The sequence below is a fragment of the Mustelus asterias genome, chromosome 15, assembly GCF_964213995.1.
Source record: "Mustelus asterias chromosome 15, sMusAst1.hap1.1, whole genome shotgun sequence".
Classification (NCBI taxonomy): domain Eukaryota; kingdom Metazoa; phylum Chordata; class Chondrichthyes; order Carcharhiniformes; family Triakidae; genus Mustelus; species Mustelus asterias.
In genome coordinates this window covers 73,497,388-73,512,745 of record NC_135815.1, presented here as the reverse complement: position 1 = coordinate 73,512,745, position 15,358 = coordinate 73,497,388, and the positions used below count along the sequence as shown (strand labels likewise).

General features: G+C 45.4%; 1 protein-coding gene across 1 annotated transcript in view; it reads left to right on the top strand.

Moving 5' to 3' along the window:
- LOC144504568 (plasminogen-like) overlaps nt 1-15,358 on the top strand; it is a 118,872-nt gene that overhangs the window by 71,296 nt on the left and 32,218 nt on the right. The window contains exons 10-12 of the mRNA XM_078230120.1: nt 6,918-7,074; nt 11,156-11,346; nt 14,687-14,835. Coding sequence (XP_078086246.1) covers nt 6,918-7,074; nt 11,156-11,346; nt 14,687-14,835 — 497 coding nt within the window. The remainder of the gene's footprint in view (nt 1-6,917; nt 7,075-11,155; nt 11,347-14,686; nt 14,836-15,358) is intronic.

Sequence of the window (15,358 nt, the reverse complement as noted above, 5' to 3'; positions counted from 1 at the left end):
TAGGACATAAGGTTAAGTGCAAGGCACGGAGAGGAATCTGGGATGCAAAAAAACTTGATTCACATTTCTCCATTGAACATAGAACAAAGCACAAAGAAGATTACATCACAGGAAAGCCCTCCAAGCCTGCAGCGACCAGGTTACCCATCTGAATTGTAACCCCATATCCTTCCGGGGCCCATATGCCTCTTTTCCCATCCCATTCACAATATGTCCTGAAATGAAAGAATGTTCTAAATTGCCTGAACAGAGTGTCAGTCACCAGCTTGACACAGCTGTGCAACTGACTGCATCACTCTGCAAAGATCACTCGCTGTGACCTGGAATGATCAGAGGCATAAAGGTTTAGTGCCACAGTGACCTTCAGAGCCACTGGCATTGGGAGTCCACCCACACAATTGAAGGTTATCTCCAGGCCAATCATCTGGAATATGCTCATCACGGCTTCCCTTGAAAGCCATAGCATTCTGCTGCTTTGGACCTCTGTCATGTCCAAGTAGTTTAAACACTGTCTGGACACCCTGGCTGCTGGGTACTGGCATCTTGTCCTCTCTGCTGTCCCTCATGATCCAGTGCCTGCACCTCTGACCGTGGTGGATGCTTCTTTGTTCCTTGTCTTCCTCAGTGGAGGAGGTGCTCCCTTTTGAGTAAACAATACCTGTTTGCAAGTATGCAAATGGGGCTGGCTCATGCACAAATGAACTAAACCTCTGGCGTAGAGGACAGCAATGTCCTGAGAGCGCCACATTGTGATGAACCTAACACAGAAAACACTTTCTCAAAACCACAAAACATCAGCTCAACTCACTCCCTGAAACTCCCAACTCCTCATCCAGCACCCTTGCCCCATTCCCCTTTTATCCTTCCCCGGGATCCAAAAAAGTATCAAAATGTTGGTCTGCCCAGTTTCTATGTGCTGAGCTCGAAATTGCAGATGGCACATAAAATGTTGTTCAATTGGGGATTTAATCCCTTAAACAGCAAAATTATTGGCAGGTGCACTGCTGATCTGCGCCTGCAGCCACTGACTGGAGTGCAGGATGACATTGGAATACGCACTCGTGCCATCATGCCCAGCTGACATAAAATCCTATCCCTAGAATTTAAGTTGATAAAACTGTTAAAACACATGAGATTCTTGGCTTTATAAATAAAAGAAAATGGTGCAGGAGCAAGGAAGTGATGAAGCACCCTTTAGTGATCTCTGCTTAGGCCTCAATTGAAGGCTTGAGCAAAATTTTAATTCACCTCAAAATCTAGGTACATTGGCCTGTAACCTCCTGTCTCCCCAGTGCCAGATTTGGGGGTAACCCTGAAGATGCGCTGGGGAATCCCTCTCCAAAATTCTCAAGTAAGCATTTGCACAGCAACTGTCCAAAAGTGCTGCACTGGGAACCACCTGACAAATCGATTTAAATTGCTATCTTTGCATGGTTCTGCCTGTGTAACACTAATAGTTACTCTGAAAAAGTTAGAAGAAATAAAACCATTTCGAACTATTTAAAATACCCAGATCAATCCCCGCACAGGACTCCCCGCCTCCACCCCCCCCCCCCCCCCCCCGCCTCCCCCTGCTACCACACACATCCGACTCCACAAGAGGCCCCCTCAAAATGCCACCTACTAAGCACCCTCCCTCATGGTATTCCCCACCCGTCCGCCTGCACGGGATTCTCCATAGCCCCTGGACCAATTAGATCCCTGCCCTAACCCAACCTGACCTCCCTATCCAACTTGACTCCCACCCCACCCAATCTGATCCTTCTGACCTAACCCAACTCCCCACTTGACCTGACCTGACCATCCACACCTCACCCCACTGACTCGAACCCCAACCCCTGACCCAATCCAACCCAGCTGGAACTTCCTTGACCCAACCCGATACCCTCTCAGTCCATTCGACACCACCCAATGTATGACCCCTCCACCAGTCCCTCCCCTGTGTTCAATCCCACCAACCCCCATGCCTGCCCCCCATGTCTGATCCCCCTATTCTCTATGTCCAAAACCCCCATTCACCCATTTCCGACTTCTGCACCACCCCATGTTCAACACTCCCACACCCCATTTCCAACCAACCCAACCCCCAATCCACCCCCATGTATGACAACCCCCCCTATCCTTCATGTCCAACTCCCTCCCATCCATATTCGACCACCCCCAGGCCCCCGATGTCCAACCTCCCCATTCCCCCCCGCCCCCGATATCCGCTCCCCCAATCCCCATGTCTAACATCACCACCCCCCCTACTCCCATCCACTTAACTTAGACCCTTACCATCTTCCTGGCTACTTTTTCAATGGGACCTTTAAACTCATCTGTTTTACAGCAGTTGCGTTGTAAAAAAGAGGCCACATCCTCCTTCACTCCGATTCTTTTAAACTCAATGCAATGCTGCACCCAGAGACCCATTGCAGTGCTTGGATCTCATCTGGCCTAAGTCAGGAAGATTGGATGAGACAAGCACAGGCGACATTTGGTGTAAGTTTGTGGGAAGACAGAGGCAATCCAATGCTGATTGTCACTCCAGAGAAGTTATGACCCATTGGCCAGAATTTTACGGCCTCACCTGCCCCAAAGTCAGGGCGGGCGAGGCTTGCAGAATGGAATTCTCCGTTGGCCTCGGGTGGGATTTTATGAGCCTCACCCGAGCCCCCAATCCCACGCATTAAGGGCGATATTACCATTTTTATTCGAAGTGCTGGGCGGACTTGAAACTGGGAGAGTTTCAGATATGTTTTCTGGACCCGTTTTGAGGCCCCTCCCCCATACGCACTCTGCCTACAAAAATATCAGCGAATCCGAATCTCGCTGCAAAAGTGGGCAGGGCTTAGCGCGCCCAAAACCATGCAACTCCGATCGGAGGCTCCAACTGCGCGCGCATAGAGGAAAAAAAATATTGCTAATGCCCTGCCACATCCATTCCGGGCTGGACAATTAGCCCAAATGCTTGATTAATAAAGGTTTATAACCTGGACATCTATCCAAAGTCATTGATGAGGTTGAAACCATTCGAACACACAGGATACTGATGTTTTGTCAGCAGTAAGAATTTAATGGTGACAACAATCAGACACAAAGCGATAACATCCAGCTGGATAATGTACAGAAAACAGTGAGTGGAAAGGAAATCAAAAGCACTCCATGTAAACCCCTCCTGGTTGTACTCATTGTGAGTTAAGTTTACATTTGTGGGTGCTAGGTCTAGGTGCCCCCACCACCTGTCCGTCTTGATGTCAGTGGTAAGGGAGGCAGATTGCTGATTTTGATGCCCTGTTGGAGCAGATGACCTTGGTGGTTATCCTCTGACAGGCAGGTCCTGAGCTGACTCCACCTGGAAGGGTTCGCTCAGCAACATGGCTGGATACGACTCAGTTGCAGCAGACTCTGAGAATGGCGCGATACTTAGCAGAGAGGCAGTAGAGATGCTGCCCTTGTCCTGGGCGCCTGAGAGGAGGCCCCCGAGAAGACAGCCAACTCATTCGCCAGTGTGAGATGAGTCCTCATCTCTCTGCTGGCCAACGAAAGATGGATACCCTTCGGAAAGACTGGTTGCCACATTCTTTCCCCACACAGTCAGTCACCTCCAAAGGTCAGAGCCTTTATGAGGGCCTGCAGGTCTGAAAACAACCCCAAGATCGCTTCATTTTGATGCTGGTGCTGCCTCTCCATGAGAGTTCTCACTCTCTCAATGGATGAGGCTGTGTTCTTAGAGCTCATGGTCAATGCAGTTCTCATGCTCCATAAGGATTTCTCCATGACAGATACCAAGGCAAACTCACCAAATCTCCCTGCACATCCATCTGGACATCCAGCATTTGTCACCTTATGGATGACTCCAGAGGCTCATAGCGTCATTGATGTTTACAGCATGGCCCAACTTGTCCATGCCGCCCTTTTTTTTTAAACCCCTAAGCTAATCCCAATTGCCCCCATTTGGCCCAAATCCCTCTATACCCATCTTACCCATGTAACTGTCTAAATGCTTTTTAAAAGACAAAATTGTACCTGCCTCTGCTACTACCTTTGGCAGCTTGTTCCAGACACTGTGGAAAAAATTGCCCCTCTGGACACTTTTGTATCTCTCCCCTCTCACCTTAAACCTATGCCCTCTAGTTTTAGACTCCCCTACCTTTGGGAAAAGACATTGACTATCTAGCTGATCTGTGTCCCTCATTATTTTATAGATCTCTATAAGATCACCCCTCAGCCTCCTACGCTCCAGAGAAAAAAGTCCCAGTCTTTCCAGCCTCTCCATATAACTCAAACCATCAAGTCCCGGTAGCATCCTAGTAAATCTTTTCTGCACTCTTACTAGTTTAATAATATCCTTTCTATAATAGGGTGAACAGAACTGCACACAGTATTCCAAGTGTGGCCTTACCAATGTCTTGTACAACTTCAACAAGATGTCCCAACTCCTGTATTCAATGTTCTGACCGATGAAACCAAGCATGCCGAATGCCTTCTTCACCACTCTGTCCACCTGTGACTCCACTTTCAAGGAGCTATGAACATGTACCCCTCGATCTCTTTGTTCTGTAACTCTCCCCAACGTCCTGCCATTAACTGAGTAAGTCCTGCCCTGGTTCAATCTACCAAAATGCATCACCTCACATTTGCCTAAATTAAACTCCATTTGCCATTCATCAGCCCACTGGCCCAATTGATCAAGATCGCGTTGCAATCGGAGATAACTTTCTTCACTGTCCACTATGCCACCAATCTTAGTGTCATCTGCAAACTTACTAACCATGCCTCCTATATTCTCATCCAAATCATTAATATAAATGACAAATAACTGTGGACCCAGCACTGATCCCTGAGGCACAGGCCTCCAGTTTGAAAAACAACCCTCTACAACCACCCTCTGGCTTCTGTCAAGAAGCCAATTTTGTATCCATTTAGATACCTCACCCTGGATCCCGTGAGATTTAACCTTATGCAACAACCTACCATGCGGTACCTTGTCAAAGGCCTTGCTAAAGTCCATGTAGCCAACATCAACTGCACTGCCCTCATCTACCTTCTTGGTTACCCCTTCAAAAAACTCAATCAAATTTGTGAGACATGATCATCATCTTCTTTGGACACAGCATAGTCCTTGTCTCCAGCAAATGTCCGCCTGTCAGTGCACTGGGCACTCCTTGCCTCCCCCATCAGCACCAGCAAGTGTGATGTGCCCTCACTGCTGTACGCTATCAATGCTCCCAAAGCAGCTATGCTCTCCACCGTGCCAATATCTGTGCTGGTGCTCGGTGCTGATTGAGAATATGCCACGGGTGCATCCTGCAAGATGTCACATTCCAGTGTCAATGAAGGGATGTCAGCCTCCTATCTGGCTCTGGTGGACGGCTCATCTGAAAGCAAATGTTCAGAGATATAACTCATATCACAAAGACTTAATTTTCAACATATGCTGCCCATTGCGATTGGTCTCAGTTACACTGAAGTGACTCAAAGACCAGCGCATAACTGAAGTCGTTCTGAGGGATTCGCTGCACGAGTTGATGGTGGAGGAAGAGAATCTAAACTCTTTTAAAAGTACATGTATTTGCACTGTAAGTGCTGTAAGCTACAGGGCTTTGGGCCAGATGCAGGAAGGCGGGATTAGAAAGGGCACCTGGGTGTCATCAGGCTGGCATGGACAAGATGGCTGAATGACCTCCTTCTGTGCTGTAACTTTTCTATGGTTCTATGGATGAAACGCCCAGTCATCACTTTTACCCTCATCCTGTCTTGATTCTGCACATTGTGTTCTTACTTTCTTCCGAGACACCAGCCTCAACGCAACCTGACCATCTCCCTCTCCACTCATACCCGAACTCCAGTGCTCCCATCTCATGGGTGGTGAGGATGATTAGGTTGGTATCCCACCATCAGTGGCTGCTTTCGCCTAGTTGTTGTGGCTAAATTTCTGCGACAAAGTAAATGAAGAACTCCATTGAGCACTCAACCCTTCACTTCCAGTAGCTGCCCCTCAACTCAGATCACTCGAAAGGCTAGAGAACTCCTCTGGACACCTGATTCTTTGATGGATCCAAGGCTCTAGACTCATCTCTTCAGCCTTGAGACACATGGGCAGATGTATGATCTGAGATTCCCTGTAGGGGGAGTCCCCTGGGGATCAGGGGTGTGGGGAGAGTCCTGTGGGGGATCAGTCTGAGTGTTTACAATAGTCACCCAGATGTTAGAAGAGGATTTAATTCTTCTAACATTTTAATGGAGTAATTATTGGTGTAACCCTGTCGGTACCATGGAAGTTTGTGATTTGAAATGGCACTTTTAGTTGGGTTCCTAGCACAGGGCAATTGCCCAGGGGAAGTTTGCAATTCTCCATAATTGCCATGCAAACCCTTACTTGTAAAGTTCCGAGAGGGATTCCCCAGCACATGTTTGGAGTACTACCCAACTCTAATGCTGGGGAGCTTGGAGGTTACGGCTCAATGGAATTCTTTAGTTTTTAGTCCAAGTTTTCAGATGACTTCATATCTACCTTGTGTTTTTCAAACTTCCTGCTGCTCCTCTTCCAAAATATCCATCATGTGAGATCCCCTCCTTCAGCCTACATCTGTTGCTCTGTTTGCTGTTGGCGCTTTTAATAAATCTTCAAATGGAAATAACTCATGCAACATGGGAATGAATCTGGAGTAAAACTGAAAGTTCAATGTAAACTGATGTTGAACAAATTAAAAATACATTTAATGCTGTGTTTTTACACCAAAATGCATTGGATATATTTGCTGCTAAGAGAAAGATTAGGAGATTGGGCAAAGAATAATAACTTCTAGATTAATAACAAAACTACAATTACCGCAAACAGCAAATTAACTAGAAATACTGGTAAATAATACTAGATTGTGAGGTTTTTTTTATATCAAAATGTGCCTCAAGATCTTCTACACTTTACTTTTCAGTGCCAACGAACGAAGATGGACCTACTGATTGTTTTAATGGAAATGGTTATAACTATCGCGGGACTGCATCCGTGACACAGTCTGGAAAAAGATGCCAGGAATGGAATTCCATGACACCACATCGCCATCAGAAAACATCACACAATTTTCCTAATGCGTATGTACATAGGCTGATTTTGTACCTATTCAGATCCAAAGACGTGTTTTCTTTTGTCTCATCTAAACAATGGTTTGGGCGGGGAGCTGGGCCTGGATATGATATTCTTTCAGAATCGATGCAGACTCAATGGGCTGAGTGGTCTCCTTTTGCACTGTAGGGATTCTATGATTCTTAATATTTGGTTGAACTATTCAACTAGTTACTGGGGCCTCTTGTTATAAATAACAATCCCATTGATGTGAACATAGGGCTCCTCATTAATGGTTATTTTCTAATTCTCTCCATCATGTATTTGCTACCAGGTTTTAGTCTTGTTCTACACAATCAGTTGAACTCTCACTGTGTAACTTCTCAAAACTGGCTATGATTGACTATTTTCTTCCTCAGTGTGACATTTCTCCATGATTACTACATCAGTAATTACTTTATCCCTCAATCGCTTACTCTAAAACAACAGTTCCTTGCTAATGGTGGCACAGTTCCCTGTGAATGCTTGTTCTTGGTCAATGACACCTTATGTTTTGGAATGAATCAACGTGTCACTATTGACAAACATCTTGAGTAAGAGAGATGAATGAATAGTCATTTTTGAGAACCTTTTGTACAATTTGCAATATTCCCACTATCGAACTGAGTGACTGGATGCCATTGATATATTTATAACTCCATCAGTGCAATAAAGTTTATTTATTAGTGTCACAAGTAGGCTTACATTAACACGGCAATGAAGTTACTGTGAAAATCCCCTAGTTGCCACATTCTGGCACCTGTTCGGGTACACTGAGACAGAATTTAGCATGGCCAATGTACCTAACCAGCACATCTTTCAGACTGTGGGAGGAAACCAGAGTTCCTGGAGAAACCCACACAGACACGGGGAGAACGTGCAGATTCTACACAGATAGTGACCCAAGCCGGAAATCGAACCTGGGTCCCTGGCGCTGTGAGGCAGCAGTGCTAACCACCATGTCGCCAATATCCCCCAAACCCACAAATTTCACCACCCAGAAGAACAAAGTGCATGGTGCACAGGGATAGTGGGTGAAATCTTACCAATAAATGGCAGGGTGACGGTCCCGACAAGAAAAAAGGTGTGTTTCTCTCAGAGGAACACATTGGTTTTCTCTCCAGATCTTACCACACACTGCCACAAAAAAAAAAGCTGGGCATGTTTAATCCCAACATGTAGGGGGGCAGTGCCTCACCGTACCGGAAAAGCCATGTTAATAGGGCAACCTCTCCCGACCCCACCACGGAGATCTCAGACACCCACCCACCCAGTGATCGGAGCCGGCATTCATTCTCTCCACACTAACTAGAGACAGAATTCACAAACCACACTCCTCCCCACCCTCCTAACAGATCAGAGCCGAGATTCAGCGCCCCAATCAGATCTGCCATTTCTCCCTCACCTCCCCCCATTCACAGGTTGGCACTGCTTTATTTCTTAATAGCTGTTGAAAATAGTTAGCAATTTCATTGGCACTGACTGGTTAGCGTGGACCTGGTATCAACCTGGCAATTCCAAATTGTGACAAGGAGCAGTGCCTGGCTATGTCCCTCTTGAAATGGCAAAGGGTGGGCGTTAATGAAATGTCAATACATTAAAATGTATTTAAATCAGGTTCACTCCCATTATAATCAGAATAAACAATGATGTTCCCCCACCCCACCCAGAGGTTCCAGGGGCTCACTCCCACCCCGCCCATTATCAGAGCAGGCATTTACGACCACTCTGCCCTCCTCCAGCAGTCAGTGCTGGAACCCCCCTCTTCTCCCCAAACATCGGACCCCTTCCTCCCAACCTCCCCACCCACACAATCATCGCCAACAACCCCCCTCAAACGGACATTGCTGGCATCCCCAGCTCCCATCCTTTGCTCCCCCCACAACCACCACAAATAAATGAATCCCCCTCCCCCATGAGGCTTCCACTGAGGTGCCCCCAGCACTGTCCTGGCACAGGTTGGCACTGCCAGGTTGGCATGACCAGGTTGGCATGGGCATGATGCTATCCTGGCAGTGTCAACCTGTGTCAGGAGGTATGCCGGGGGTATGGCCAGGGCACCGTCTGGCCATGTCTCTCTCCCTGCGGACAATATTCACCTTTATTCCCCCCAGGACGGGGGAACCTGTTGTAAATCGCAGTGACGTGACATCGCATTTGAGTGTCCCACGGGGTATTGATATATGGGGAGGGGTTAATGAAATGTAACAATTAAATCTGGTTTTAAATCATTAAAATTAAATCAGGTTTTCGCCCGTTATGTGTGTGAATCTGATTATGTCACCAGCAAGGGGCGGTGAAAATTGGAAGTCACAATTGTGATGATACTGTGCTATTTTGAAATATTTTATGTTTACGGTGGGGCTGCTTTACGAGACAGCGTTTTGTAATAAGAGCTAATTTTGTAACAAGAGATAGATGGAAAACATGCAGCTGAACTACCGAGAATGCCGGCTAAGAACTGATTTGAGCTAGAAATGTGTTACTTCATTGAGTTAATGGACAATTTGTTTACTTAAGTTCTCCTGGGATTTTAGACTAGGCATGCAGAGTCTTATTAGGTTTGATTAGGTTGATTGACAGGAGCGTATAATAATGTGGTTAATGGGAGGAGCTAAGCTTGCAGAATAAACAATTTCATTTTCATTGCTAAAACAAACAGCAGTTGCTGCATGGGGCTGCTAGAAGAAAGAAGTATCTCTCTGTCTCTCTCTCTCTCCAGAGGCTTTCTGAAAGTTCAAAACCTAAGTAACCTAAGTCAAAGCAAGTATGCCTGTATTTTGATAACTAATTTTAAAGAGGGATTTCAGTCTATAAGAGAAATATTGCTTGATTGGAATTAATAGTGATAGGTTAGCAATTAAAAATTGTATCTTGTCATGTAACAATTATTCAGTTGTTAAAAGTTAAACTAATTCATTGTTATAGTTTAACTATGTTAAATAAAGTTTCTTTTGATAAAAGCTCCCTAGTTTGTCAGTAGAATCACGCCTGGCGTGAAACATCCTATCCTCACAATGCCACAAGTGACACACTATCATGACTTGCACACACATTGACGTTCCCTCATTCCCACTGGGCCATGATCCAGGAATTTTCTACTTTAACAGCACTGTGAAAATAACTTCACCACATGGACTGAAATGGTTCAAGAAAAAGACCTTCTGAGGACAAATGAGTTGGGCAATAAATTCTGACCTGATCTTCTGATAGTATAATTCCAATCTGCAGTGGAAAGCCAGAGTTTTTTTTTCTGGTGACTCATTGAATGGTCTCAAACCATGAAGTGATTATGATCAGTGAGTTCAGCAGATGGGGAAATTGTAGGATCAAGGTATTTTCTAGATAAAAGTAATATTTCCTTATTGTATGGGCCAGATTTTCCCTAAATTGGGAAGGATTCCAGATCCTGAAACTGCCCCCAGTGGGAAATGGTCACTCATTGGTATTTTCATGGGGTGTCCCATTAATTGCCATGGAGACGGTTTATCTGTGTGATTAAGGGTGATGGTTGGGCTTTTAAAGCTGGAGGATCAATCAGAGAGCTTCAAGGTTGAGAAGACTGGCACCCCACAATGAATGGTATGTATGTGAGAGGGTACTTCAACATGGAGATGTCCTCTCAACAATCTTTTGAAATCTTTAATTAAAAGGTTGTTCTTGCAGCCAGATCGCCACTTGGAGAAGGGAGGTAGCCTCTCTATGGCTGCTTTGCACTGAGACAGGGCGTGAAATTACTGCCCTGTGAAATAATTGCACAGCCACTGTCTCATCTTCAGTGTATTTTGTTCTACAATTGCTATCCATTCAAATGCAAAACATATCTATTGTGGCAGATTCTATTTTTAATAGATAAATGTTATATGTAAGTCCTTATTAGATCTGGTAAGTATACCTCAAAACAAAAGGCTTCAGTAAAGGCATCACCTTAAAAATGATGCCTTGAGAAATATTGAATCTTTCAACATAAACAATATCACAAGTTTGAAAGGTTTCTCTCCAGGAATGAAATTAAATTCACCCAAAGCCTAGCCCTGAATACATGTTGATGTTTTCACTTTCAATCTACAGGGGACTGGTTGACAATTATTGCAGAAATCCTGATCAAGATAGCGCACCTTGGTGCTACACAACTGATCCTTCAGTCCGATGGGAATACTGCAGGATTTCAAAGTGCAACGCCTTACAACCTCAATCCCCCACGATCGTTCCTGTACATGGGGAAGGTGATGAAATATCACAAACATCTGATGGTCAACCAGGTAATTAGGAGTAACTTAATTAGGAAGTCAAACATCTAGGCCAGGATTCTCACAAAAAAACTAAGTGCCCAACAGGTAGGAAAAGGGGAGAATTTCCTGTCTGTTTTTTGGACGTACTTACCTGAACAAATGTCCGGCACTCTGTGCTTCACGGGTGCCTCAGAGAGATTCATGCTGGAAAGGGGGGGGCAGCTCAACTCGATGGAGATGCCAGAATCAGCAGGCTGAGCAGGCCACTGCATATGCATGATCTGTCAGTGGGGAGATTGGCGCATTGGCGCATGTACACTGCACCCCCGCCCGCCCACCCACACATCACTGACCTCCCTATCACTGGCCTTCCGATGTTTTCCCAGCCCCCATTCTCCCCGAAAGCTGGCCTCCTCCTCCCAATTGTCAGCCTACCGGACCCCCCACCATCTGGGCCATTCCAGATCTTCCCCCACTATGGCCAGCCATGACCCCCTCCCTTCCTGATGGCCAGCCCCGATTGCCCCCTCACTCCCTCCCCCACCGCTCCTATTGCAGGTTGACAGCAGGTTCCCCCCATGATCACCCCTCCCCAATAGGTCCCACCCTCCCAGTATGCCCTGCCCCTTTGGCCATGCTCCATGGCACCATCGAGTGCCCAGTGGGCAGTGCCAGGGTGCCCAATGGGCAGTGCCAGTGTGCTAGGCTGGCACTGCCCAAGGGGCAACCCCCTTGCCTCTGACCTCCCAGAGGGTTCCAATGCTCCCCAATAGGTCCCACCCTCCCAGTATGCCCTGCCCCTTTGGCCCTGCTCCATGGCACCATCGAGTGCCCAGTGGGCAGTGCCAGGGTGCCCAATGTGCAATGTCAGTGTGCTAGGCTGGCACTGCCCAAGGGGCAACCCCCTTGCCTCTGACCTCCCAGAGGGTTCCAAAGGCCTGTCCCCACCAGCGGGTTGAGGATCCCCATTCCCCGTTAATGGGGAGCAGTTGTAAATCCTGCTGGTGGGAACCTCTCCCGGCAGGGAATGGGAGATGCTAGCAGGCCCAGAGACCACCGTCCCAGGCCCACTAATCAGATGGAAATTGCTTTTTCCATATGGTAATCAGTTCCGCGCCGATTACGCTAAAAAAACGGGCTCGGAGACTCACGATCCACTGGATCCCGGTCGTGAGCCCTGCTAAAGGCTGATGTCTCCCGGTCCACTCTGCTACTTCGAGCAGTGCAGCAGACTGGGAGAATACCGGCCCTAATCTTCATGTTTTGCAAGGCCAAAAAGTCTCTGAGCCCTAGCCAAAATAGCACCTGAGCCCAGAATCCAGCACCCACGATTTTCATCAGAGTGGTGGGTGGAGTGATGGTGGGATATATTTCACAGGTATATTTCACATCCACAGTTCACAGAGGAAGTGACACATTTAAAAGTGCAAAAAGAAGCAGATTAAGTCACCCAGGTTTCCAAAACATGACTCATGAGCTGTACGAATTTGAGTGAAAGATCTAAAGATATTTTGAGAGGTAAGCTACCCTTTGAGAAAGGTCAGGTACCCTTTGGGATAATTAAGAGTAGACATGAATGTGCATAGAAAAGTGGATAATGTCTGTGCATTGTCAAGTAGTTTAAATCCCCTGCACGCTAGGGGATTTTCAGAGTAACTTCATTGCAGTGTTAATCTAAGTCTACTTGTGACACTAATAAATAAACTTTAAACTAAATTTTGAAAGTGTAGGCTGCAGTTGAAAAGAAATCAGTGCCTGCAATTTCATCAGATGTTTATTGACCTAAGGCTGAGGACCTTCATTATAGTATTATTTCTCCTTGATTGCTTCAACGACCTATAATTATCATAATAGAGACCCTGTAAATTCACAGTTGGATTGGCAGCTCCAAGTTGGCAAAAATAGATTCGCTATCTTTGATATGGAGCTAGGAATACAAATGTTTGTTTTTATAATGAATTAAGTAGTTGATTTAAATCTGTGTCAGGAGGATGAAACAGGAGGCATGAAGGGTTGCTTTTAAAAATTTTCACGACGTTTCCTGCCACGTGCCTTTTTTGCCAGGTCGGGAATCATGGTGGGTTATGACCCAATGCTCACTTTAAGTAATGTTGGGTTTGCAATTTAAATTCTTGCAGGAAATACAAATTTCCATTCCCATGATATTTTTGCCAAGGTGGATGGGTTTCTGAAGGCCGTAGGAACCCCACCAGGTCCAGTTTGTGAATCTTGGGGGATTATACCATCAACTAGGTAACAGTTAGAGCTTAGAACTGATAACATACAATAATAATTGTACTTAAAGGTAGAGCTAAATTTGAAAATACTTAATTGAAATAGACTAAATAATGTAAACATTACATAAATTAACAGTGCAGATATCATAATAATAGAGAAAAGTAGACATGCTTTTGAAATTAAACCATCAATAAATAACTGTGGCTACTGCTTAAATTTCAGGCCTGATCCAAATATTTCCTTAGGTTTGGCATCTGCCAACATTCCCAGAAGTGCTCCTGCCTCTTTTAGAATCAGGAGTTTGTCCAAACAGCCCAATAGCGAGACATTTATTGCCATGATCTGGGAACATAACAAGGAAAATCTCCCTGCCCCTACCACCTCACGTTACATGAAGTGAATATTAAAATTCTCAGACATATCCTTGTGCATAGTTCTCAAATTATTCAAAAATCCATTACAGAGATGAGACCAAATTTGTTTTTAAATTGACAGCAGTACCTTCCTGTGCCTATCCTTCCATTTACATGATGAGTGGAATAATGCTGATTGTTCTAAACATAATGCAATTACAGTAAAATTAAAGCATCTGGGTAAGATTGCAATCCATCAGAAGAGTGCATGCGACAAGTTCCAACAGATCATATGTGTGCATCAAATAGCTATTTGCACCATATTTACAAGCATATACTGGAATAATAAAATAACACTGGTGCTCATGCAGATAGTTATACTTGACTCATATTCTATGTTATTAGTTCGTGGGCCCTTACTATTGACTATCTGACTTGCCCACCAGAAGCAATTAAAAGTGGTCCTTCATAACTTATGCTCTGACTTTTGCTTCCCTCCCTAAGAAAGCTAGCTTGGCATCTGAGCTTGATCTGAGATTGTATACACCGTAAATTCCCACCCAAGGTCAACGGAGATTTCTGTTGTCGGACTCTCGCCCGTGCCAATTCCGTGGCGGATTAGGTGGTAGAGTTCTGGCCAATATTTCTCTTTTAAATTATGAAATCAACATAAATTTAGATATTTGCTCTGGGTCTCTCAGCATAATAAAAATTGTCTCAGAAATGTTGCAATGAAAAAGGTGAGTTATATTTTTCATTTGTTAATTATATCTTGCCAGATTGCCAAGTAGGTAATGGAGTGACATATCGTGGGACAAAATCAACCACATCCAGTGGCAGGACATGCCAAAATTGGTCAGCAATGACTCCCCATTTTCATAGAGACTTCACTCCTGAAACACACTCTGACGCTGGACTGGAGGAAAATGTGAGTTGATTGTATGGCTTGCTGAAACAAGTCCTCAGCTGAGATAGTGTAATGCTTCAAAGATTGCATTTCATTTGTTCAAAACAAATCTTTTCATCACAAACTCCACCTGGGTACTTGTAGATCACACCTTCATGCAGGATTTTACAAAGAGGACATATTGAGGAAATTGTAGGGGTTATAGGCGATTGCAAAGCAGATCACCTAATTGCAGAAATGTTGATACATTTGATCCATGGGGGGAAATTTCAGCTGACATTTGTGGTGGATGAAAATGCCGACACCGATGGAAAATCCCACCAGACTGATGGAATGAGAATCTCATCGGCGCGATCCCGTTCTTAGATTCTCCCCGCCCCTCGCCGGTGATGCAATAAGTTCCCGCCCAGGGAAAGGAAGCTTCCCTACCATATGTTCCCCCCAGGGTAAGGAAATCCCCCTCGCCGACGTTTACAACATCTGCAAAACATGTAGCTGCGGGTGGGGGGAGAGCAATATGTCTTCAGTATGGTATAGCAGTCCT